Source organism: Canis aureus, chromosome 11 (genome assembly GCF_053574225.1).
Source record: "Canis aureus isolate CA01 chromosome 11, VMU_Caureus_v.1.0, whole genome shotgun sequence".
Taxonomy (NCBI): Eukaryota; Metazoa; Chordata; class Mammalia; order Carnivora; family Canidae; genus Canis; species Canis aureus.
This window is the reverse complement of record NC_135621.1, coordinates 34,749,310-34,776,623: the sequence shown is the minus strand read 5'-3', so window position 1 is coordinate 34,776,623 and position 27,314 is coordinate 34,749,310. Positions and strand designations below refer to the sequence as shown.

Below are 27,314 nucleotides of genomic sequence, written 5' to 3'. Positions count from 1 at the left end.
TTGAACGTGTATGTTTCAGATCTCACCTTAGATGCCACTTCCTTAGGGTGTCTTTTCCCGAATTGGTCTACTTCCCTCCCATAGGACTTAGATTTGTCCTGTCATAGTTTTTTACATTTAAATCAGTGATTCTCAGTAGGGGGTGATTTTGTTCCTCAGGAGATATTTGGCAGTTTCTGGGGACATTTTTGATTGCTGTGATTGAGGAGTGGTAGTGTGAAGGTGTTACTGGCATCTAGTGGGTGGAGGCCAAAGATGCTATTAAATATCTTATAATATACATATCCTCAGAGAATTATCCAGTCCAAAATGTCAGTAGTGCTGAAGCTGAGAAATCCTGGCTTAGACCTATCAGAGCACTTACTACACTAATCTATGGCTTGTGTTTCTTTGTAATTCTCACCTATTTTAAGTTCTTTGGAAGTTTGCCTTTGTCTACCTAGTACCAAGGACATTGCCTTGGATTTATTCAATAGATACTTGGTGTGTTCTTGATGAATGAATAAATAGATAAACAAATGAAGATACAGACCAACCATGGCACAACTAGGCCAACTTGGTCTAACTCTTGGTATTAGATATAGAGGGTTGTTCCTTAGTCACTGAGGTGAAATGTAATTTCCGTTAGTTATGGAATGATGGTGTGAGAGGTTCTGTATATGAGGTATTGATGAGACATTGTATTTGAAAGGTGCGTTTTATTTAAGTTTAAAGCTAAGCTTGTAAAAAAATAAATAAATATAGCTAAGCTTGTTGCAACAAAGGGACCCCAAGATAGAAGTGATTTAAGGAATAGTGGTGTTTTATTACCTTTTAAAGTAATAGTTCTGAGGTGATCAGTTCTAGTTAAGTAGGTGGGTGACTCTGCTCCATAAATTTATTTAGTTGCCCTATTTCCTTCTAAGTTGTCAAGTCATGCTTCACCATCTGAGCATCGTCTTAGTCTATACTGGGCTGCCACTTCCAAGATCTGGTCTACAGAATGGAACAAGAAAATGGAGGAGATATGCCCACTGTCTTAGAGACCCAAACCTGAAAATGGCAGGCAACGTGTCCACATACATTCCATTGGCAAGTGTTCAGTCAAGTCATATGGCCACAAAGAGCAGCTGAGGAATGTCATATGGCTAGGCAGTCGTGGGCCTTGCCACAGTTCTGTTACTATATAAGAAGGGAAGAATGGATTTTGGTGGACAATTATCAGTTTTCAATACAATGCCCAGCAATTAAACTAAATCTTAGATAGGCATACTTATGAGACTTGTATTATTCTCTCATTACTCTAGGCTCTGAGTTAGTTTTACTATTTTGGTTATAGAGTGGAAGAAGACTTATATAGTATAAAATGCATTCTCTGGAACAGTGCTTCTTAAATTAATTGTGGTCAAGGTTTTGTTATTTTTTCCCTAATTTGTAGTAGACCAGTGCTTTTATAAAATACAATAAAAAATGAAACATTAAAAGAAATAATCATATCCTTTGATGGTCACAGCAAAGTCAGATTACTATAAATGTTTCTAAATGCAAACTCATTTTTTAATACCTATCTCTGTGTACCTTTCTCAACACAGTGTACTAACAAAGTTTGTGAATTGGCACCAATCTGTAGACACTTTTGAATAGCATTTACCTTTTGGGTTGCCAGAGTATAGTAAATTATGATATCTGTATTTTAAACAAAGACCTTTTTTATGTACAAAATTTGATTTTTAGTTTTGAAATATTTTTAGAAATCACCTTTTAAAACTATGTAAATCATGATAGATCATTTGAATGCTCATATATGCTTTATAGCATGTTCTGCTTGTTTCATGGTTAAAGCCAAAGCTGATCTTAGTTTTAAAGATTCATAGTTCAGCTTACCATTTTAGACCTAGAAGATTGCCTTAGAGAGTCTTCCAATTTTAGTGTATGTGCTGCTGAAGCAAGCACTGCCTTAGAGAGTCTTAATGCATGTACAGATGAAGAAAGAGGCCTAATAGAGTGTCAAGTCATGCTCAAGATTATAGTTAATAAATGAGAGACAGCTAACAGTACAACCATTGACTTGGAGTGGAAATCACATTGGAATCAGATGATCTAGATTAAATCCTGGCCTTCTACTTCTTTTTCTTTTTTTTTTTTTTTTAAGATTTTATTTATTTATTCATGAGACACACAGAGAGAGAGAGACAGAGACAGAGACACAGGCAGAAGGAGAAGTAGGCTCCATGTAGGGAGCCTGACGTGGGACTCAATCCCAGCACTCCAGGATCAGGCCCTGGGCTGAAGGCGGTGCTAAACCCCTGAGCCACCCGGGCTGCCCCTGGCCTTCCACTTCTTAGTTAAGTGTCCGTAGGTTATAATTTAGTAAGTGTTTAATGAGCATTTCTTAGACTGAAGGATATGTATGAGAAGTTTTTTGTAAACCATACAGCACATAAGCAAGCAATATCACTATAATTATTAAAATTATGAGACCACCTCTTCTGATGGTAATAAGTCCAATACTCTTTCTGGATTCTGCTGTATATCATACTAGAGGCTTACTGAGAACAGAAGTCATTTAATAATGCATCAATTTCATAAATTTTTTTAAGATTTTATTTATTTGAGAGAGAGAAAGAGCGCAAGCAGGGGGAGGGGCAGAGGTAGAAGCAGACTTCCCACTGAGCAGGTAGACCAAGATGGGGCTCTATCCCAGGACCCTGAGATGGTGACCTGAGCCAAAGGCAGATGCTTAACTGAGTGAGTTACCCTGTTGCCCTAAAATTATTTTTATAAGTACTCTAGCATTGTGGGAAAATGCTGATAATTAAGAATTAAAAAGTCAGGACACAGAGTGATAAACACATGATGATTGTAACTGTATTGAAGTAATATGCATATGTTACTGATAATCAAGTATATTGACTAAGGATAAATCCTTCTGTCTACTGTATATAAAATATACTAGCTAGTATAATTATGAATATTTTTTATATTTTCTTAATTTTTTAAAAGATTTTATTTATTTACTCATGAGAGTCACAGAGAGGCAGAAACATAGGCAGAGGGAGAAGCAGGCTCCCTGTAGGGAATCCAATGCGGGACTGGATTCCAGAACCCCAGGATCACTCCCTGAGCCGAAGGCAGATGTTCAACCACTGAGCCACCCAGGCATCCCTTCTATTTTCTTTAATAGTTTGGTGCATTTTACATATTAAAGAACACATAGATAGGGGTGCCTGGGTGGCTCAGTTGAATGTCTGACTCTTGATTTTGGCTTAGGTCATGATCTCATGGGTCATGGGATCAAGCCCCTTAGCAGGCTCTGAACTTAGGGTGTCTGCTTGAGATCCTCTCCCTCTGCTTCTCCTTCTCCCTCATGTGCACGGGTGTGCATGTGCACTGTCTCTGTAAAATAAATAAATCTTAAAAAAAAAAACAAAGAACACACATACCTATATATGTATAAATTTTAAAAACTTTATATGAAGACATGTGAGTTCTGCTCCTCACATAAAAGACTTTTTTTACCCAAAAGGGCAAACCATCTTATTAGTCCAGTCACAAGAATAGCCTTTACTGCTGTTCTTTCCTTCTTAGAAGACAACATTAATGGATCTCTACTAATTCTTTTGATTTGAAGAACTTAATCTAGCCCATTTATATTTTAGGTGCTAACTTGTGTGCAAGTTGCTCTGCTAAGGGCTACAATGATCATGAAGAAATAAAACATAATAATTACCATTTATAGAGCACTTACTACAATCCTAGAGTCTCTTTCACAATAGCCTTATCCACTATAGGTGATATTATTCCCATTTTAGAAATGAGAAAGCGAGGCTCAAAGAAGTTAAATAGCATGTCTGAATCACACAGTAACAAAGCCTGGTATTAAACCCAGCTCTTTCTGATTCAAAGGCACTGCAGTATATATTTTCTTTTGTCTTAAAAAAAAAAAAAGGCCTTCTGTCATCAGAGAGCTCTTAGTAGTTAACAGGAAGAATGTACTGAGTACCAAATGATTGCTACAAATTGTGGTTTGGGTATTTCTTGGACAGGAAGAATATTGGGGGCTGAAGTGGTTAGAAAAAAAATTATATCAAAAGTGAATTTTAAGGCTATCTTTGGAGAATTGTTAAAACTTGAATAGTCAAAGAGGAAGAAGAACTGATGCAAAGAGGGAGGCAATAAGAAAGCAAAAGAGCTCAATGTGAGATAATTTGGAAAGGAATTTAGCTAGAGAAGAGGGTTTGATAGGGGCATAGCATGAAAGAGAAACCTGAGAAAACAGATTGGAGGATCTTACCTTTGAGATTTTATCTTATAATACTATGTAAAACCTGTACTGAACACTTACCACATGCCAGGCACTCTTCAAAGTGCTATACATGTGGCTATCATTTAACTCTTATAGTAAATGAGGCCCAGGGAGGCCAGGTTTGCCACAGTCTCACTGTTTGAAGATGGTAGACAAGCCAAGGTTGGAATACAAGAAATTTAAATCCAGAACCTATGCCCTTAATCACAACACTGCTCTGGTTCTAGAGTCTATGGTAAGTTGAACAAGTTTTAAGCCCAGGACCACTGACCTTAAATAAGTAATATATTTCACACCTGGAGTAGTTTCTAATATTTAAGATAATTAAGGTTATGTGACCAGTGACATCCCATTCCTATCCCTGCCACCCTTATACATCATCAGGACAGTCAAGGAGAAGTTAAGGTATTGGCTAATGGCTTTCAACTCTACCTACTTATCTATGCTTATCTAGTGCATTGTTCTCAATTAACCCCTACCCTCTAACATCCAAGTTACGTGAGGCCATTGTTAACCATAGTTCAGTGGTTCTGAGTGTGGCTCCGGAATCATAAGCAGCAATTAGGAACTTGTTAAATATCCCAATTCTGGAGCCTCACTCAAGACCTACTGAATCAGAAATACTGGGGGCAAAGTTCAACAATGTGTTTTAATAATCCCTTTAGCTTATTATGATGCATGATGAAGTTTGAGAACCCACTGCTATAGTCAATTCCAGGGTTTCAGTTTAGGAGCAAACTTTTTTTTGGCAGTACTAGTATTAATACTGAGGAACCATTTGGGATCTTACTCTTGAGTTTATGCTGGTGTGCAGTCTAATTTTATAGAAATAGCCATGACTTGCTAAGCTAGTGAGCATTTTAAAAGAGCATTTTAAAGCATTTTAATCTCAGACTCATTATTAGTCATTATACTTTGTAAGCATACCTAGTCTTAGCTTTATGATTTTAGTTCTTTATAGAGAACCAGACCTCTAAGTGAAAGTTATTAAATTAGAAAATACTTCCATTAATTTTGATGGAAAAAATTGGGTTCCATGATAATCTAATGTACCAAAATAATTTTCAAATTAAAATATGTATCAGTTGAACAATGAAAACAAGTTTGTATAGATAAATATTTTCAAAGTAAATAAAAACAGTCTGTACCTAACATATAATGTAGTGACAGTTTGTTGTACTTGCAAAAAGAAGAAAAGACTTGATAGTAAGTGGTGGCTGGTGGAGGAGAAATACAAAGAAGTCATTCTTTGGAAGATGCTGGAGAGTCAGGTGGTAGGTTTTAAGGTTGGGAATTTGTGGTTATCTTGCACTTAAAAATAGTTATAGCACACCTGAGCCAGCCACATGGCTACAAATGAAACATAGCTTCTGTTCTCAAGGAGCCTGGAAAAGGAGTGAAATGCCCTAACAACTTACTCTCCACAAAAAGCAAAAATTTCTTGTAGGAAGCACAAATAGCAAAAGATGGAGTGACTGGGGAATCATATAAACCCCCTCATTATTCAAACTAAACCTGAGAAAAAGAGTGGGCTCCTGACGGGTGGACATGCCATGGAAGGAGCAGCAGGGGAGAGGCTCAGGACGTATGGGCAGATGCCTAGGAGTCAGTTTGGAACACTTGAAAAATCAGGGGAACGGTGGGTGACAGAGATAGCAGTGGAAAAGGAAGCAGTAGACTCATTTCAACTGCATTCTGTGGGCAAGAAGGAGCTATGGAAAGTGAAGAGAGGAGAACATGTTTTAGGAAGAGTAAAATCAACTGAAAAAAATAGTTACAGCACAGAAAAATGCTGTTGGGGCAAAGTAAAGGTGAAACACAAGAGCACCTTTGAAACACAAAAGTAGAGCATGTACTCAGCAGATGGAGAAAGTGTAGAATGCTCCCTCTTCAGTTTTCTGGCTTGGTGTACCTAGGCAAAACAAAATTTCTCTGTTTCATCCAGATGTACATGATTTATTAATTTGCTCTTTATAATGTTCTCTGAATAAAAATGATTATATTTAGTACAGCAATAAGTGTATATTATCACTTTTGTTATATTTTGAATATGTCTTTATTTTTTTTTTGAGTTATAATAAAAAAAAGCCAGGGAGGAAAGGGTCATTATCCAAAAAGTGGTTTAATTTTCAAGATATGTTACAATTATAGCAAAAATCTACCTAATGGTCATTATGTAAGGCACATCTATAAAGAGAGAGAAATGGCATGTTTAAGAACAACTATGATTGAAAATGGTGCTTTAAAGCTAGAACTCTTGTCTTTGTTTGCCAGTTGATCTCCAGAAAGCCTAGAGATGAGATAGTTTTTAAGTTTAAATTTTGTAGGCTCTCTAATCTCGCTCATGTATAGCCTCTTATGTTTGAGAGTTTCAATCCTTTTGATTTATAGCCTTGTCTACTCCTGTTTGTAATTCATGCTTTGCTCTTTTTCTTTCTTGAGTCTGAAGGTGGAGCAAGAAAGGACCCATATTGTCTGTAGATTTGGGGGGATTTTATTGTTGCTGCTGTTATCTTTGGTTTAGAAAGGAAGTAAAGATGTCTTTTTAATTAGATACGTACAACTCCAAATTCACATATATAATATTTTATAATACCTTATTTATTACATGTTTCTTTTTTTTAAGATTTTATTTATTTATTCATAGAGACAGAGAAAGAGAGAGAGAGAGAGAGAGAGAGAGAGGGAGAGGGAGAAGCAGGCCCAATGCAGGGAGCCTGATGTGGGACTCGATCCCGGGTCTCCGGGATCACACCCTGGACTGAAGGTGGCGCTAAACCGCTGAGCCACCTGGGCTGCCCTATTACATGTTTCTTAACTTAAACAGTAACACAGATGATTTCTCTCCTGAGTAAAGTTATGTGGGAGCAAGGGTTATCTGACTCCACTCCCAGAAATATACTTCATTGGAAATAGTATATAGAATGTGGTTTGGTTTTGTTTTTTGTTTTTTGAGTCTTTTTTTGTCTTAGATGTGAAAGATCAGAAATTGGAGAAAACTTTCTGTTTTTTATATTTTTATAATGGGCACATTATATTTACCCGCAAACTTGTGTTCATTTTTAAAATGTTTTAGTGATGATAATAAGATTAAATGAAAGTCCCTTGTAGTTATCAGAGATGGCAGGGATAGAGTTGACATTGTTATAAGATTTTTTTCAGCTTGTAATGTTAATCTCCTTCCTACTTCCATCTAGAAAACATAGTGTAGCTGACCATTGAAAAACATGGAGGTTAGGGGCACTAGCCTATAGCAGTCAAAAAATTGCATATAATTTTTAACTCCTTAAAAACTTAACTACTGATAGCCTACTATGACCAGAAGAAGGCTTACCAACGTAGTCAATTAACACATATTTTATCTTATATATTATTGTATTCATATTTTACAATAAAATAAACTAGAGAAAGGTGTTAAGAACATCATAAGGAAAATACAGTACTGTACTGTATTTATCCAAAAAATCCATGCACTAGTGGATCCATGCAGTTCAAACCCATGTTGTTCAAGGGTCAACTATACCTTTAAAGTTGGTACTTCCATACCTGTACAACTAGGATGTACAGAGAAGGTACACACAGCGTGGGATTCTTGCCTAGATCATAATGCTCGAACCACAGATAGCCCCTTTTTAGAGAGTTAAAGTCTGATGATTGGTTAATACAAACTTTGTAAAATATGATGTTAATCCTAGTTGTTGCTGTTGTTTTTATAAGGTGTAACAGGTACAGAAGTGGTCAGCAGTTGAACAGTTATTATACCTGCTTGCTTCACGTATAAGGTGTGAGCTTGAGAGACCCAGACCACAGTCTATGGATAAGAAAGCTGGATATTGAATTTTGAAAGAATCACCAGGTTCCTAAATTTAGCAATGATAGGAATAATTACTTTTTTAAAAATGCAAGATAGATAATGTACACTTTGGGTCCATTAGCTATAATTCAGATTAATTGCCTTCCATCCTAATATTATATGTAGTCTGATATTAAAAATCTGTTGAGAACAACGTTATATAAGACCTGACTGATTCATTATGGCCTCTCTAGCCTTCAATTTTCATATCTATAAGTGAAAGAAGTGCAGCAAATATAAGATCTCTTTCAGTTCTAACATTCTGTGACTTAAAAAAAAAAAAAGTAAAAATCCTTTTTAGCCAGAATCTGACTGATGTTACATACATTGGAAGAGAACTACTCTGTTTTAAATCATTTAAGCCAAATAATGATTTGTGCATACTTGTTCTTGTTTTTCAGAAACTCTGTGAGGGGATATTTAAAATCCTTGCAAAGGACATCCCAACAACATGTCAAGTGTCCTGCCTGGAAGTTCTCCGCATTCTCTCCAGAGACAAAAAGATTTTAGTTCCTGTAACAACCAAGGAAAATATGCAGATACTGCTGCGACTAGCCAAGCTAAATGAGTCGGATGATTCTTTGGAGAAGGTGTCAGAGTTCCCAGTTATTGTGGAGTCATTAAAATGTCTGTGTAACATAGTGTTCAACAGTCAGATGGCACAGCAGCTTAGTCTGGAACTTAACCTTGCTGCAAAGCTCTGTAACCTCCTGAGAAAGTGCAAGGACCGAAAGTTTATCAATGACATTAAGTGCTTTGACTTGCGCTTGCTCTTCCTCCTATCACTTTTGCACACCGACATCAGATCACAATTGCGCTATGAGCTCCAGGGACTACCGCTGCTGACCCAGATCTTGGAAAGTGCCTTTAGCATCAAGTGGACCGATGAATATGAATCGGCCATAGACCATAATGGACCTCCTCTCTCACCTCAGGAGACAGACTGTGCCATTGAGGCCCTCAAAGCTCTCTTCAATGTGACGGTAGACAGTTGGAAGGTGCATAAAGAGGTAAGGTTGAGAAGGATGTTCTTATCTACCTGTAATTTAATTGGTCTGGGGCATCCATAGAGCTGCCTGCAAGGGAGGAATGAATGCTCACTTTCCATTTGTGTAACACCAGAAAAATAGGATAAAAATGAGCTATTATTTCATTTTTTTTTGTTTTTCATAGATTTTTAAAATTTTAATTCCAATGTAGTTAATTATGGATTATTATTTCATAAGGTGCTAAGTATAGTTACTTTTCTGAGTTGTACTATCACCTATCTTTTTTTTTTTTTTTTAAGTGACTCTTTTAGGAACAAGGTCCTGAAGCAGATTTGATAGTTTATATCTAAGTACTCAAAAGAACAATACACTAAACAAGAAACTTAGTTCAAGGAAGGCAACAATTATAAGTGAAGTGCTCATAAACTTTTTTCCTTTCTTCTAGAATATTAGCATTTCACATTTACCCTCTTTCTTTAACCTTAAACAATGAGTGACATTGAGCTCCTGCCTTAGAAAGAAAGAGCAAGAAAGAAACAAATGAGTGAATGAATGAATGAATGAAGTATTTTGATGCCAGAGTAAATAAATTATCTTTTCTGACAATTGACTTGAGGACTTAGGCTAACATTTTGCTCTGTCCATTTGAAAGAGTGCTCACCATGAATACAGATCTGTTTTTGACAGCAGCCTACTTTGAAAGGATTATCTAAGTGCAGTGCTATAGTGGGAGTATGCAGGCATCTGAATTTTAAAGTGCAAATAGGTCTATATTTTGAAACCAAATATTTGAAGATCAGTCCTAACAGCTGTTTTAGATGACTGTAGTATGGTCAGTTTTTCCTGAGACTTGGCAGGAAAAGATGTGGAAAGCCCACATGCTCCATTTATGCTTTGAAACCAAATATTTGGAAGTATTTAAAATATTATGTCTCTATGCTTATTTGGTACCTTCTATGGTTATTTTTCTTACACTGTTTGTTTTGGTGTTTTTAAGTTCTCTATTTAGTTGCAAGAGCTCTTCTGAGTCTGTTGGTTTGCCATTATTGGAGCCCCTGTTATTTAAATTGTGCCGAAAATAGTAGCTCACACTGTTCAGATTCCTGACCAAAAGGGTTTATAGTTCAATGGCTTCACATCAGTATATGTATAGAATGACATGTAATATGTATCAGTAAATTGAGATTAGCCTTCATTAGTCTAATAGCAGGGCTGGAAGAAGCCTTAGAAGATGTTGAAGCAGCAATTACTCATTCTGGGTTACAGAAAGTTTATTCTCCAAAAGATACATGAGAAAGGATCAGTAATCCTGAAGTAGGCAGCTCAGCAGACCAAGAGCTTCTTTTGAGTTGTGGATCAGTAAATAAAGCCATTATAAAATGTGCCCAGTTATTGTGACTCTGGGCTATTACTGAAGTCACCAGGAATTTAAACAGTACTGAATACAGGATCCTGCCAACCCATTTAGGCAAGAGTATGAGAAAGGTTTTTGTGGGTTTTTTTTTTTTTTAAGATTTATTTATTTCTTCATGAGAGGCAGAGACATAGGCAGAGGGAAAAGAAGGCTCCCTGCAGTGAGCCCGATGCAGGACTCAATCCCAGGACCCACCCCAGAACCCTAGGATCATGACCTGAGCCAAAGACAGATGCTCAACCACTGAGCCACCCAGGTGCCCCTGAGAAAAAACCAGTTGAGTTTCCATGAGTCTCCAAATTCAAATTTTGTCAAACGTTTGGTCAATCAGTCAGTCAATAAATATTTTTGACCAATTGCTACATATTCTGGCATTGTTGCAAGTAATAGACATAGTCTCTGCCTTCAGTTTTGTTGGTAAGACAAGTAATAAGTAAACAAATATATAATTCAAATTGTGTTAAGTGCTAGGAGAGAAATAGTGCAATGATTGAGAATGCATAGCATAGTCAGGGAAAACCTGTGAAGTTATCTCCTGAGATAGAAAACTGAGAATGATGGAATAGTCATTTGAAGATTGGGAGATGGACATTTCTCAGAAATTGAACAACATGTGAAAAGACCCAGATATCAGAGCATAGAGAGGTAGGTACCCACAGCATAGCATAGAGAAAATCTATAATAAGGATTAGAAACTTGCTAATAAGAGACCATTTACTTGGATTTTAATAATGCCTTGATTGTCAGATGAATGGCATCTTTCTCCAACTGAGCGCCTCAAGAATTGTTAATACTTTAAAATACCAACTTAAATAAAGAGATATTGAAAACTTATTGTACAGAAGAATCCAACTTTAAAGGTTAATTTTAAAAATAACTAATATTATTTTCCTTATACTGAAAATACATGCTCATCATAGAAGATCTAAGGAAAAAAAGCTCATCATAGAAGATCTAAGGAAAAAAAGCATACAAGCAATAAAAAAGTACAAATCCCGTATAAACCTACTACTCAAAGATAAGCACTGTTTGCATTTGATGCGTATCTTTCTAACCATTCTTCATTGTATAATATATAAACATATGTATAATTTCTTCTTACAAAAATGTAGTCATTTTATAATCTTGATTCTTTTTTCCACAGTAAATGTCCTTGAAGAGTAGTGGTTTACAAAATGTTCCTTGAAGCCATAAAGTTCCTAGGAGTAGGATAAGTTCCAGGTTCCCCACCCTCACTTTCAAAAAAGCATCTTTGTTGTTGTTCTAGTTTTTTCTTTTTAAATTTAGGTTGTAACTAGATATCATTTGAGGATAAAAAGAATTCTGCAACCAAAAATAACTTAACAGCTGATTTATTTTCCTCTTTGCCAAAGGTTGATAAATCCTTATGAAGAAATAATCTCCAGAAGTCATTTTATTATACTTAGGGAATACTTGAATATTCCTTCATAAGGATCTGTCAACTTTTAACAAATTCCCTATGTGTAGGCATTTAGATTGTTTGCAGTTGTTTGCTATTTTACAAAGTAGTACGGTGAATTTCCTTATTGTAATATTTTGTAGATAAATTCCTGAAATTGTTGAGCTAGAGTATTTTTTAAAACTAAGCGTTTTTGATATATATTGCCAAATTGCCCTTCAGAAGAAAAATGCTAGTTTATACCTTTGCAGACTCGGGGCATATCACCTTTATCTAACTGTTAACAGAGATAGAGATGTTTGGTTTTGGTTTTAATTGTTCTAGTAGGTATTATTTATCACTGTTCATTTATAATTCATCAAAAAGAGAAAATCAATGTCCATTTTAGGTTCATATCTCAGTGTTACATTCCTGCCTGCCTGCTGATATCATCAGCAGATTAATTTGGAGATTCCTTTCCATTCAGTAGGAAATGGAGCTGCCCTTATTTCCACATGGTGCCCTTCTGTCTCCCTCACTTTCTCCTTCCCTCCCTGTCTCATTTTCTCTCTTTCCTAAAGGTAGTAAAAAGTGTGAGATGGTCAAAAAGCTACTTTAGCAGGGCCTGAAGTCAATTCTAGAAAAGTTCACTGAAATGGTCTTGTCTTCCTCCTGCTTTAACAGTTTGCTAAATCTCTTTGTTGATGGAGGAAAGCACATCATTCTCGAAATCCCTTGCCTAGCACACATTCCCTTCTGCTTCCCAGGTTATCAGTGCAGTTTAATGAGAAAACACAAGGACCAACAGACATTTTAGAGTTAGACAACCAAGTGCGAACAGAGCAGTAAGTACAAGTTTCTGAGTAGTCAAAAGATGAATTTGAGTCAGATAAAAAAGTGAATATCCAATATGAGACATTAATTGGGAATGTCACAGTGTAACAGAAAAGGTTAGTTTCATAGTTTCATGATTACTTTAGAGATATTAAAGGAAATGTGGGAAGAGGACATGGTATTAAACAAAATAAATCTTCAAGCTGTGCCATGTTTTTTTGCTGAATCATCTTTTTAATAAGCATTGAGTGCCCAATATGTGCCAAGTTCTACATTAGACATACAAGATACAAGATGAAGAAAACATCACTGCCCTCAAAAAACAGTCTAATAGGAAAATCAGACATGTGAACACAGATAGATATACACGTGTTTGTTACATTATTTATTATTCTTCTCTATATTTTCTATATGTTTAGAAATAAGAATCACCTCAGTAATGCATAGATTCTTTAAATACAATATGTTCTAGATCTTTAGGGGTATGTCTAACCTCACTGCATAGTCTTTCTGCTAAGCAACAGAACCCAGGACAGAATAGACAATCAATAAATATTTGTTGGGATCCCTGGGTGGCTCAGCGGGTTAGAGCCTACCTTTGGCCCAGGGCGTGATCCTGGAGTCCCGGGATCGAGTCCCACATCAGGCTCCCTGCATGGAGCCTGCTTAAAATAATTAATAAATAAATAAATAAATAAATAAATAAATATTTGTTTAATGAGAAATAAAATGTTATATACAGAAATATATGGTAGAAAAAGTCCAGAGTTAGCAGAGAGGAAGGAAAAGTTTATGATACCTTTTAAAATGCCAAAGCTGTTGGGGCATGTGGGTGGCTAAGTTGGTTAAGCATCTGCCTTCATCTTAGGTCATAATCTCAGGGTCCTGGGATCGAGCCCTGAGTTTGGCTCCCCCCTCAGTAGGGAGTCTGCTTCTCCCTCTCCCTCTGCCCCTCCCCTCTCTTCTCATTCACTTTATTTCTTTCTGTCTCTCAGATAAATAAAAATCTTAAAAAAAAATTCAAAGCTATTAAAAAATTCTCTAGAAGCCTAAACCTTTAATAACACTGTTTAGAGCAGCAGATTTCTAGCCATTTTAAAATTATAGCACTCTACTTTATAACATTTATATCTCCCCTTGTAAATAATTCAAAAAAGCATTTATTACTCTCTGCCCAGAATCACGTTAGATGCAAAAGATGCAGAGCTAAAGTATATTATCTTTGCCTCAAAGGAGGCAGAGGTTTTTGAACATAAACAATTTGGTAGGACAAATAATCATGGTAAAGGTAAGCAAAAGGACCAGGGTGAAACATATGATGAAATGCTACCTGAGATATAGCTGTATTTCTAGGTAATTGTGCATAAATTTGTGTGTATGTATATTTCTGTGTCTGAGTGTCTTTCACTTTATATAGAATTGAAATTACATTTTCATAAGACAAGTTTCCTAAACCTTCTTTTTTTTTTTTTTTTTTTTTTTATTTATTTATGATAGTCACAGAGAGAGAAAGAGAGAGAGGCAGAGACATAGGCAGAGGGAGAAGCAGGCTCCATGCACTGGGAGCCTGATGTGGGATTCGATCCCGGGTCTCCAGGATCGCGCCCTGGGCCAAAGGCAGGTGCCAAACCGCTGCGCCACCCAGGGATCCCTCCTAAACCTTCTTGAAGAAATTAGAACTACCCTGGGGTAACAATACCCTATTAGGACTCATTGCTGTGCAGTATTCTCCCTTTCTCAGGCATTGACACTTTGAATGAAAAGATGTGAGGAAATTGATACCTTTACCAAACAAAAGTGTAATCTTCCACAGTTTGCACAGGAGAAAAAAAGCAACAGGACAATAGTAGATTTGTAATTAAGAAGTAAGGGCTAAATTGAACACCAATAAAAAATAAATTTATTATTAAAAAAAAAAGAAGTAAGGGCTATATATAAAGAGATCCCAAAGAATTTCCTTTTTTTTTTTTTTAAAGATTTTATTTATTCATGAGAGACAGAGAGAGAGAGAGGCAGAGACACAGGCAGAGGGAGAAACAAGCTCCATGCAGGGAGCTTGACGTGGGACTCGATCCTGGGTCCCCAGGATCAGGCCCTGGGCTGAAGTCGGCCCTAAACCGCTGTGCCACTGGGGCTGCCCGAGATCTCAAAGAATTTCCTGAGTTTTTAATCTCCGTTTTAATTGAATGTTATCTCATTTTGGATTTCCACTGTCACAGCAAGCCTGTTTGCTTTCTTTTTCTCCTCCCTTCATCCTTGATGACTTTTTTTCTTCTCAACCTTTGGAGATAATATGATTTCAGAGGAGTGAATATTGATATCTTAAAGATATAAAAGCTAAGATGAAACAAGTAAATTATAGTTATATAAACTGTATTTGTATAATGTTTTATAAAGAACAATTATATTTAATCTTTCCGGCATCCTTGTGCTACAAGAGCATTCACCCCATTTGACAAATGAGGATACGAAAGATCAGACAGAATGAATTACTTATGGAAGGTCATACAGCAGAATAGCCAACGCTAGGAAATAGTATTCAGGCCAGACTTCTTGAATGGGAGCACTCATTCAACAAATTTTGACTGAGACATAGACTAGTGGAATAGAGTCGAGTCTGGAAATAAACCTATACATATGTAGTCAACTGGATTATGCCACAGGTAGTGTGGGAATGCAGTTGGGAAAAAATGGACTTTTTAATAAGTTGCACTGAATCAATTTTATGGCTGTATGAAAGAAAAATGAATTTGAATTCCTATCTTATACCATATGCAAAAAATTAATTTGAGATGGATGAGAACCTAAATATGAAAGGTAAAACAATAAAGCTTTTAAAAGGAAACAGATTATCTTCATGACTTTAAGTCATACATTTCTTAAGTAGGCAAAGATTTCTAAAACAGGACAGAATAAAAATCAAATCTTAAAGGAAAGGTTGACAGCTTGGTCTTCATTAAAATGAGCTCATCAAGAGAAGGAAGTAAAAAAGCAGACCACCAAATGGGAGAAGATTTTTTAAGACATCTATAAATAAATGACTCTATCCAGAATATTCTATCAAGAATATCCAGAAAAAGTTATAAAGTCAGCCAACCTAATAGAAGAATTGACAAAAGGCTTGAACAGGTAATTCACAAAAGAGGTATTCAAATGACCAGTAGTTGTATGAAACTTCATTAGTCATCAGGAAAATGCAAAATAAAATCAAGAGACCATTGCACACCCACAAGAATGACTAAATTTTAAAAGGCTGACAATACCAAGTGTTAACCACAACTGTAGAGCAAGTAGTGAGAGTATAAGTTGGTATAAACACTTTGAAATGCTTTTTGGGAACGTATTCTAAAGCTTGGCATATGTATATGCCCTATGACACAGCAAATGAGATGTAAGAAAGTATACTCACAGCAGTTTTCATGAATATAGCCCCAAACTGGAAACATCACGAGTAGGATAGATAAGTAAATTGTAATATATTCATTATATTCAGCAGTGCTTTCTTCACCTAACTAGAATTTTTTTGCATTAGCTATCAGAATAAAACTTTCATATAGTACAATATTACACACAGTGTCAAACTGGAAAAGTCTTTAAGTGTTCATGCACACCTTTGGCACTTGTGGCACTGCAGGTCATTAGCAAATGGTGTGGACCAGCCCAGCGCTGGTCCATAGACTGCACCTCGAATAGCACTGCTCTCAAGTGATGAAAATGAAGAGACTGTGGGTACACATAACAACCTGAATGAATCTCACAACCAGACACAAAAGAGTCTGTATTTTATTATTTCATTCAAGTAAAGTTCAATGACAACAAAAATCACTAATCTGCGATGTTAGAAGTTAGGATTACCCTTGAGGAGCAGGAGACTATCATTCTAAGAGGCCATGAAGAGATTTCTGGAGTTCTTGATCTTGGCTTTGGATCATTTTTATGCTGGTTATATGGATATGCTCATTTTTGTAAAAATGTATCTAACTGCCCACTGATGACTGGGTCGCTTTTTGTTTTACTTATAATTTACATTAAAAATGCTCAAACACGGGGGCACCTGAGTGGCTCTGTCAGTTGAGCATTGGACTCTTGGCTTCTGTTGAGTCATGGTCTCAGGGCTGTGGGCTCCATGTGGACTCCACACTGGGTATGGAACCTTCTTGGGATTCTCTTTCTCTCTCTCGTTCTGTGTCTTTCTCTCTCTCGTTTCTCTCTCTCTCCCTCTCTAAAATAAAGAAATAAATAATTATTGAACACCTATTAAACACATGCACTCTAAACTTGTGAAGGTAATAGATCAGTACAGAAAACAATGTGGGGATCCCTGGGTGGTGCAGCGGTTTGGCACCTGCCTTTGGCCCAGGGCGCGATCCTGGAGACCCGGGATTGAATCCCACGTCGGGCTCCCGGTGCATGGACCTGCTTCTCCCTCTGCCTGTGTCTCTGCCTCTCTCTCTCTCTCTCTCTCTCTCTCTCTCTGTGTGTGACTATCATAAATAAATAAAAATTTTTAAAAAATTAAAAACAATGGGTATGCAAGTATATAAATGAATGTGTCATTACAAATTATGATTTTATGAAAGGAATGGTAGTAACAAGATACAGTGATAGAAAATAATGAAGGAAGAAACCTACTTAGATAAGGTGGTCAAGGAAGGGGCTTCTCTAATAAAATATTTTAGCTGGGACCTGAAAGATGAAAAGGAATTGGTGATTGCCAATAGTGGAGGAAACAATCCAGGGATTTTAGCAGTTGTTTTGGGTAGAAAAATAAAGAGAATTTAGTGGATTTATGGTAAAGAGGGCATCACAGACATAGGTATAACTTGGGAATTGGTGTTATAAAAGTTGGGACAGAAGGAAGTAGGATTTTTGGTTTACAGCTGCAAGTAAAGAGCAAAATGGATAGTTTTGCTTGTCAATATCAGCATGAGAAGAGAACAATTGTGATATCTAGAATAAAGGAAAACCTAGGTTTTTGTTTTGTTTTGTTTTGAGAGAGAGCGTGTGCATGCGAGTGAGTACGTGGAGATGGGAAGGGGCAGAGAGATGGCGAGAGAGAATACCAAGCAGACTCCCTGCTCAGTGCAGAGCCCAACATAGGGCTCTGTCTCACGACCCTGAGGTTGTAACCTGAGGTAAAATCAAGAGTCGGCACTTAACTGAGCCACCCAGATGCCTCAGAAAAATCTAGTTTAAAAGGAAGTGCATTACCACTTAATTTTCAAAACCAAGGAAAATATGATATTCTAAGAGTTAAGAAATTGAAGGAGTGCCTAGGTAACACAGTCAGTTGGGCATCGGACTCTTGGTTTCAACTGTGGTCGCGATCTCAGGGTCATGGATTGGGCCCCACCTGGGGCTCTGGCTGGGTGCAGAGTCTGCTTAGGTTTCTCTCTCCCTCTCCCTCTCCTTCTCCCTGTCCCCCTCTCCACTGTTCACACTTGCTCACTCTCTAAAATGAATGGATGAATCTTTAAAAAAAAAAAAAGGGTTGGGGCCACCTGGGTGGCTCAGCAGTTGAGCATCTGCCTTTAGCTCAGGGCGTGATCCTGGGGTCCAGGATCGAGTCCTGTATCAGGCTCCTTGTGGGGAGCCTGCTTCTCCCTCTGCCTGTGTCTCTGCCTCTCTCTCTGTCTCTCATGAATAAATAAAATCTTTTTTTAAAAAAAAGAATTAAGAAGTGGAAGAATTTCATATGTGTTTCAGTGTGCTTCATGTAATTTGGGGAAAGTAAAAGTGTATTTGCATATTAGAGAATTTTGTTTCAGGCATTTAGAAATGGATGGCAAATGGGATGGTGTCCAGGTCAACCCTGCCAGTCTTTGTGTCTCTGGCATTCCACCGATTCCTTGTTCCCTTTTCTCTCTTCCTTCCACAACACTCGATTATTTCATGATCACTCATTTTAGCTCTATCTTCTGTTTCCTTCCTCCCTCATCCTTCCCCCTCACCTTCAAATGTTCCATTGCAAGTGCTAAGCACTTCCTTGTATAGCATCCTCTTTAATTCTTCTATAACCCTAACAGTCATGTATGTGTGGAGATGCGTGGGGAAACTGGCTCAGAGTAGCTATATGACTTGTCTAGGGTCACAACCTAGACTCTAGACTCCCAAGTGCGGTGCTTTTTCCATTATGCCACTGAGGCTTCTGTCTCTTCCAAATTGAACATATGACAGTTTTATGCTTGAAATACTGTCATCTGCATTATGAGTAATGAAATTAGGCTCTATTGTTTGTTAGATTTTATAAGACATATCTTCTCAGAGGGCTGAGTTATATATGTGAATATAAGAACATCTATGAATATATGTATATGAGTATATTTTACTTTATACAGACTTGAGATAACTTATATGCTAAACTTTTTAAGTTTTTTATAAAGATTTTTAAATTTTCAAATAGTTTTTGAAGTAATTCGTGACTTCCTGAAGTATAGCATGTGCAGGATCTCTATTATAATGATCATTCATTTTATCTGTCTTCTTAATTACTAAAAATCTGGAAGAAGAGAGATATGACCTTGATGCAGGTGATTAAGGAAATGTTAGTAGTGCAAGATCTTGCTAAAAAAGAGGAGGTAAACTAAGTGGTTATTCATAAGTTAGCTTATTTCCTACTGCTTGTGTTTGTCCCTCTGACTCTTTATGTGTCTTTAATACCAATGAGTAAACGTTGGGAAATAGGAGATTAAACTCACATCATTATTTTTTCATCACTTGCTGCTAATTCTGAAAGAATTAACAAGATTTGGGGGACCTAGGAGATTAAGAAGACTTATTAAAATGAAGTTGATAGATTATAGATTTTAATTTATTGATTTTGAAAATCCAGAAATGAGGCATTAAAGATATACAACCCACTATTAAGATATCTGATAGCACTACATCTATTTGAACTTTTATAACAATTAATAGACTGGAACAGTATACTATCAAAAGAATCTAGGCTTTCTGGAAATGGCAAAGATCCTCAGATGAATCAAATCTTAAGGTTAAACAATGGGAAATACCTAGATATTGATCATGCATCTCTTTGCCTGACATGCCATAAGGAATGCTAGCTAGATCACCACCTTCTGTTTTTAACCATTTCTGGAGGTGACTGTAGCTCTTCATATGAGACAGTAACTATTCACTAAGTACTGAGAACTTTTTCTACAATACCCTGACTTCTATTACGTATGCTAGAAGAATGACTGTTCAGGGGGACAGGTGGACCATATGATGACTCTCAGGGATGTAAGGGATGTAGTGATACCCCAAACTCCCTCATTAAGGCATTCAATCCCCAATTTTTCCTCTTTTTTATTTGCTGTAGAGTGATTCTCATCAGTTCCGTGTCATGGCAGCTGTCCTTCGCCATTGTTTACTAATCGTAGGTCCAACTGAAGACAAAACAGAAGAGCTGCACAGGTAGGTAACCTCTGTGTTGATACCTTAGTGAAGGACATCATCAATTCTTGTTTTTATGCATGTAATTTTAGTTGTCGTAAGCACAAGAAAGTGAAAATATTACAGCAAATCAGGTAACTGGTGAGAAATCATTACTGTGTCCTCATGAGAAATTTTCATTCTATCCCTTTTGACTTTATTGAGTCCCAACAAAAGAAGACAATTTGGCATTTGTTGCATTCAACAATAAAACCCAGAGCAACAATAATAATAGCACAATTCAGTAGTTATTGAATACTGTGTAGTGACATGATGCTGAGTGCTTTATATTAACTTATTTTAATCAGCACACCCACTTTATGAGGTAAGTACTGCTATTTTCCCCTTTTGACAGGTGATGAAATTGGGGCATAGAAAGATGAAGCAATTTCTCTGAGATCACATAGCCCTAGTAAGTGACAGGGCTTGGATTTGAATCCTGCTTTTCATTACTACACTCAAACTAATACTGTCACTGATTTCATTTTGAGTATTTACCGGGATGCCTTAGTATCTCAGCCGTTGAGCATCTGCCTTCCGCTCAGGGCAAGATCCCTGAGTCCCACATCTGGCTCTCTGTGGGGAGCCTGCTTTTCCCTCTGCCCATGTCTCCACCTCTCTCTGTGTGTCTCTCATGAACAAATAAAATCTTTTAAAAAAAAATACTGAAAAGTATACCTTAAGCAATATGTATTAATTAAATTTTTAAAACTTGCTATAAGAATTTGGTCAGTCTCAAGTATTTAAAAAGTAGTTCAGGTGTTGGTGACTTGCCTGTTGGAGCTGTTGATGAACTACTGTTGAAATATATCATTCTTTGAGAACTGAGTTCATGCATTTTTCTAGTTCTCTTTCTATTCTAGATCAGACTTGCAGGAACAACAGTTAAGACTGCATATGGTGCTCTAGTCTCTTAAAATACAAATGGTATTTTTTAAAGATTTTATTTATTTATTTATTTATTTATTTATTTATTTATTTATTTGAGAGAGAGAGAGAGCCATGAGCAGGGGGATGGGCAGAGGGAGAGGGAGAAGCAGACTCCCCACTGAGCAGGGAGCCCCACTTGTGGGCTCAATCCCAGGGTCCTAGAATCTTTTTTTTAAGATATTATTTATTCATGAGAAATACAGAGAGACAAAGACACAGGCAAAGGGAGAAGCAGGCTCCCCACTGGGGAGCCCAATACAGGACTCAGTCTGGAACCCTGGACCACGCCTTGAGCTGAAGGCAGACTCTCAACCACTGAGCCACCCAGGCATCCCCCAAGGTCCTAGAATCTTGATCTGAGCTGACAGCAAACACTGAACCAAGTGAACCATCCAGGCACCCTAAATACAAATGGTATTTTAAACACTGCAAATAGGGATCCCTGGGTGGCGCAGCGGTTTGGCGCCTGCCTTTGGCCCAGGGCGTGATCCTGGAGACCCGGGATCGAATCCCACGTCAGGCTCCCGGTGCATGGAGCCTGCTTCTCCCTCTGCCTATGTCTCTGCTCCTCTCTCTCTCTCTGTGCGACTATCATAAATAAAATAAAAAAAATAAAAATAAAAAAAATAAACACTGCAAATAAATTCAAATCTTCAATTAACTTTGGCATTAACTCTGCTTTACAAATAAAATTGGGTTCTTCTTAATAGTAGAAAGTGCCTTTTGAGCATTTATAATATTCTGTTTTCCAAAATATGGCTTATGTAAAACTTCATAGGAACACAACCAGAGTGTAAAATGAAACATAACCTTAATTGTTATTTTTCAATCAAATCCTTATTATTTTAGTTAGGATCAGCAATTTATTATTTGATACTGTACAGAGTTTGTTGGTAGGTTATCTTTACATACTCTGGTAGGCAAACATTCAAAACTTATTTTTTTCACATGTAAAAAGTATGACTTTTTTCTTCAGCTACAGATCAAAAGTTCCTTTGATTTTCTTGAGACTGTCCCTTTAAAAAATAATCAGATTAAGTGCAATAAATTATAGCCTCTAAAAAGACTTAAACATTTTGATTCACTGTAATTTTTTTCATAATCAAGAGACACTAGAAATACAGATACTAAAACTTTAAAGAAATGGATTCATAATAAGCCCAAGAGTAAATTGATGGCTTTTTTTTGTTTGTTATTTTGGAAACCAGATATCATAAGTTAAATGGCATTCATACAAGAATGTAATGAGAAAGTGTTTTGGGAATTGTTATACTAGCTACAAAAAACATTGCTAAGGATTTCTCTGATAAATTTAATATTTTTTTGTTTTGTTTTATTTTTTTAATTTAATATTTTAACACAGCACCCAGTATTTATCAAAAAGAGAATAAGAAGAGACATTTTAAAAATCAGATTTTTTAAAAAGTAATCAGATTTCTTTCTTTTCCTTCTGATAATATTTACTTTTTCTTAAATTTTAAAGATATTTTTCTTTAAATTTGCTTTTATCTTAAAAGTTGGTCTGATAAAATATCTATTAGCTACACTGTAAATAAGAAGGGATATCCGTAAAGCCACAAACAGGATATAGGCGTATTTCTCAAAGGCTTTCCTAGGAGATTGAGGTTGCTGCTGACTTGACAGTTTATCTGGAATGGCCCTGCATGTCCCTTTAATCAGAATTAAACTGATTAGTGCCATTTGAGAGTAGTGACACTAGGCTAAGCCATTTAAATACAGAGAAAACTGCATTAACCTCAAAGGGCTATATTAGGAAACTTACTAAAATTGTAACACCCATTAAATTCTGCATATTTATAGTGGCCTGAAAATCAGGTGTGTGTGTGTCTAAGGCAAAGTTAGAACAACAACAACAAAAAAATCAGAATATTTTCAAAGTAACAGTTTGTTCCATTTTTTTAAAGTTATTTTCTAAGTTTTTTTTCTTCTTGACACTTTGATTTAGAGAAAATGTAATGAAATAGGTAAACCTGGATAGTGTATGATAATGCATTATCCTCAAATTCAAAGAGTTGTAGTAATGATTAAATGAGACATTAATAAAACACCCTGTCTCTGGCACTGAGGAAACACTCAACAACTGAGAGATCTGCCCCTGCTTCTGCCATCACACTACTGTCACCGCCACTTCTGTTATTCTTATTACAATAAGCACGCTGGCTTTTTGATCCAATACTGAGTTCCAGATCTCTTTTGAAAAGTTGTTTTTGATTTTGATATTTTGTGTAGGAACTTCTGTGTACATCCTATGATCATGTAGAGAAGTCTATTTTCCACTCATCTAAGTTTTTCTCAAGCTAGATATATTTTATGATACATGCATGACAGGAACATTCTAGGCTCCTCCAGGAGATGAGTGAGTAAAAACATGGCTTGGCAACAGCTTTTGTTGATGTGCTGTCTTTGTACGACAGTGTCCTTTTGTCCCCGCCCCCAGAGCAATCAAGAGGACAGGGACGTAGAGATAAAATGAGTTAGCTCACATAGACAGCTGACCTTAACCTTTATTTCCACTAATCAGTATCTTAGGTAGTTTTTAAAATCTATTTATTTCATTTCCTTTTGTCTGTACTTAAAGTAACAAGTAAAGTGTTGGTTTGAGCCACCTTTTTTGATACATTAAAGGGCATCCTAAATCTGTTCATCTCTGCTGTCTTCCTGAAAGTATTTTCAGCCCTCTTGTCCATAATCAGTAAGCTTATGCATAAATAGCCACATGTGGATGTGGATGTGGTTGTGGTTTTGTTTTATTCTAGAGAGAAGGGGGAAGATGGGAATGGCCTAAATGCTGGAGAGGTGAGGGGAGAGATGGACCAGATCTGATTTAATTCCTTTTAGCCTCTCAGTCTAATTTCTTTCACTTAGCATATTGGCATCTACAAAACACTTTCTCTTTTTTTTTTTTTTCCTGCACTCAAAGAGCCAGTATGTCTTTAAAAAGTACTTACCTCCTTGCCTTTTTTATTCTTAGCTTAGACGAACTTTTTTTATCTCGTATATTGAATGAGACAATTTAGTACTTAATAATACCTCATTACAGTCCTAAGAAATGTCTTTTTTTTCCAGCTTTATTGAGATACAACGGATGTATATTGTTTCAGTTTAAGGTGTACAATGGTGTTGATTTGACAGACTTACATATTGCAAAATGATTACTACCACAGCATTAGGTAGGCATAATGTCTTAAACATGGCCGACTTTTAATTAATGTTTGAAAACTGAGGGGAGAAGAGATGGGGAAATGGGTAAAATAGATGAAGGAGATTAAGAGTATGTATAAACTTTGTATCATAAAATAATTAAGTCATAGGAATGAAAAGTACAACATAGGGAATGAAGTCAATAATATTGTAATAATGTTTAGTGACAGTTGGTAACTGCTCTTAACATGGTGAAAACTTCAATAAAATTTTTTTTGCAGAAGTTTGAAAACTGGATGATTTCATTTGGCTTATATTTATTAACTGAGCACTTAACTATATATTAGGCACTATGCTGAGCTCAAGGACAACAAAGATGAATATAGTCCAATCTCTGTTCTCCAGGGCTCACCAGCTAAGGGACATAACAGACATGTGAATAAATAAGTGCAGTTATTTTGATGAGTGTTGTTTAAGACACAAACAAGCTTATACAGGCATACAGAAAACAAGAGAGTTTACTTTGTCTGGAGAGATTGAAGAAAGGGAGTCTTATTTTATTTTTTTGTTATCATTAAAGCTCCTAGCTCTTTAACCTGATTCTTACTGTGAGTAACAGTTATCTAGGTGAACAGATATTTTTTGAACTATCATTGAGCACCATACTAGGTCCGTGAAGGGCTCCACAGTACATACTCTACAGGAACATAATGTCTAAATGAGGAGACAAGACATAAATTTTATGAAAAGTTAGAAACCAATTCAAGACCATAGTAGAAGAGCTGTCAAAAGATAGTTTTTGAGTAGTTCCCCAGTGACTTAATTGTCCAAATAATAATTGCTAATAAAATTTAAAGGACAAGCTCACTGTGTTCTAACATGATGAGGAAAGTCTTTCTTACTCATATTGCACCTGTTCTCCATCCTCATCCAGACCTCTGGTCTCCTGATGATTCCTATTTCTCCTACCTATAAGCTCCCTATGGGTTTACATTCTTACCTCTCTATTCTAAAGCACTGGTTCATGATTTCAACCTATGTATACACCCTCATTTGTTCTGTCCTGCCAGTTTTGAAGCACCCAACCCCAGAGCTGTCAGACCATCTTCCTTCTCCACTTCTAAACACTGAGGCTGCTCTGGCTTGTAGGACATTTTACCTAACCCAACAGGTTGGTCCATCCTCTCCACTGCATGCATGCAGAGTTGTTTCTCAAAAAGCATATCTCTGCTTAGAATCCTCATGGCTTCCCTCTGTCTTTATGTTTAAGAGTAAATTTCTGTTGTCCTTTTGCACTTATTAATAATCTGCAGCCTCATTGGGGAAATCTGTTTCCCTGGCTTCTGTACCTTCTTCTTTGCCAGAATAACTCTGGTTTGAGGTCATCAGTAACCCATCTGGCCATAATCTACATCTCATCATGGCAATCCCCTTTGTAATACCCCTACCCCACTCCACACACACATACATGTACTTTTTTGGTCTCATTGTCTACTAAGGCCCCTCCATTAGAGGCCTTGTCCTTTGCTTTATACTGTATACTTAGCACCTAGCACAAGGCAGAGTAAGTATTTATTGAGAATGAAGTAAGGTTTAAGCTAGTCTTAAAGAATGAGAACATTCTAGGCAGGAGAACACATGGCTAAATACAGAAAACAGTATGTGTGTATGGCACATTTAGAGAACAATGATCAGGTTGCTGTGGGTTAAAAAGATATGCTTTGCTGAGAGCAGCATTCAGCAGTCTTTCCATCCATATCTTATCCAAAGTTTTCTTGAAACTTCTCACCTGCAGCTCCTCCAGTCTTCTCTTGCTGTTTACAGAAAAACTCCTCTAGCTGTTGACTGTCTGGTTCTTCTGCTGTTCTCTCTTGAGTTTGATATGCTTGGGCTTTAGAGCCATTGCTGCACCAGAATGACTATTATTGAGGTCACAAGTGACTTTCATGTTGCTAAACCCAGTGGACATTTCTCACCTGTAACATGATTTACTTGATCTGTCCACATCATTTGACAAGGTGATCACTCCATTTTTGTGTATATACATTTTTCCAGGATACCATACTATCTTGGTTTTCCTCCTACTTCATAGTTGTAATTTCTTCTTCAGTTCCTCAGCCTCTAGACATAGAGTGCCTCAGGTTCAGCCTTCATAGTCTTTCAGTCCATCTCATTCCCTCACTGATCTAATCCAGTCTTTTACCTTCAAACACCATCTACATGCTAATGACTCCTCAGTTTTGTCTCTAATCCAGATTTCCCTCCCTGAACTCCAGACTCTTATAGTTAACTTCCGGCTAACATCTCCAGTTAGAAATCTAATAGATGTCCCAAACTTAACATATTCAAAGTTAAGCTTTTAGTCTTCCCCTAAAAAGTTGCTTCTCCTGCAGCATTTCGCATTTCAGTTTATGGGAACTCTAGCTTTCCACTTGCTAAGGCTACAACCTTGGTCTCACACGTCACAACTACCTATCAAGAAATATCCTTCAAAATGTATCCAGATACAATCACTTCACTGTTACCATCATGATCAGTCACCTGAATTATTATAGTAACATCTTCATTCTTCTCACCTTTGATGTCTTACCATCAGTTCTCAATACAGTAGAGTGACCCTTTTAAAGTAAATTAGAGTATATCACCATCTAGAACCCTACAGTGGCTCCCATTTCATTGAGATTAAAATTAAATTATAATAGCCTGCAAAACCAATCTGCCCCCCCTATACCTATCTGATATCCTATCCTACTCCTTTTTCTGTATTTGTGGTTCAGCAAGATTAACTTCTTTACAGTTCTTCAGTCATACCACTACTTCTACCTTGGAGTCTTTGCTCTTCCTCTTCTATGTGAAATGTTCTTTCCCCACTTAGGCACATGGTTCACTCCCTTACTTCCTTTCAGACTTTGCTTAAAAGACACCATTTTAGTGAGGACTACCCTAACTACTCTATTCAAAATTATAACTCACATGTTCGGTCTTACCGTCCTGGGTTTCCTTGCCAGGCCATTTTA

At 36.8% G+C, this 27,314-nt stretch overlaps 1 protein-coding gene and 1 long non-coding RNA gene across 8 annotated transcripts in view; one reads left to right on the top strand and one right to left on the bottom strand.

Moving 5' to 3' along the window:
• The window catches only part of RIC8B (RIC8 guanine nucleotide exchange factor B), a 99,431-nt gene that overhangs the window by 29,128 nt on the left and 42,989 nt on the right, over nt 1-27,314 (top strand). For all 7 annotated transcript variants that reach the window (XR_013389202.1, XR_013389204.1, XR_013389203.1 and 4 more), the window contains exons 3-4: nt 8,540-9,148; nt 20,093-20,187. Coding sequence is in view for 3 of the 7 variants with exons in the window: in XM_077914765.1 (XP_077770891.1) it covers nt 8,540-9,148; nt 20,093-20,187 (704 nt within the window). In the remaining 4 variants the exon portion in view is untranslated. The remainder of the gene's footprint in view (nt 1-8,539; nt 9,149-20,092; nt 20,188-27,314) is intronic.
• Nucleotides 16,542-26,204, bottom strand: LOC144323848 (uncharacterized). The gene is made up of 2 exons (XR_013389207.1): nt 26,087-26,204; nt 16,542-16,996 (listed from the first exon to the last, which is right to left on the bottom strand). It is a non-coding gene; the product is annotated as an uncharacterized LOC144323848 (long non-coding RNA).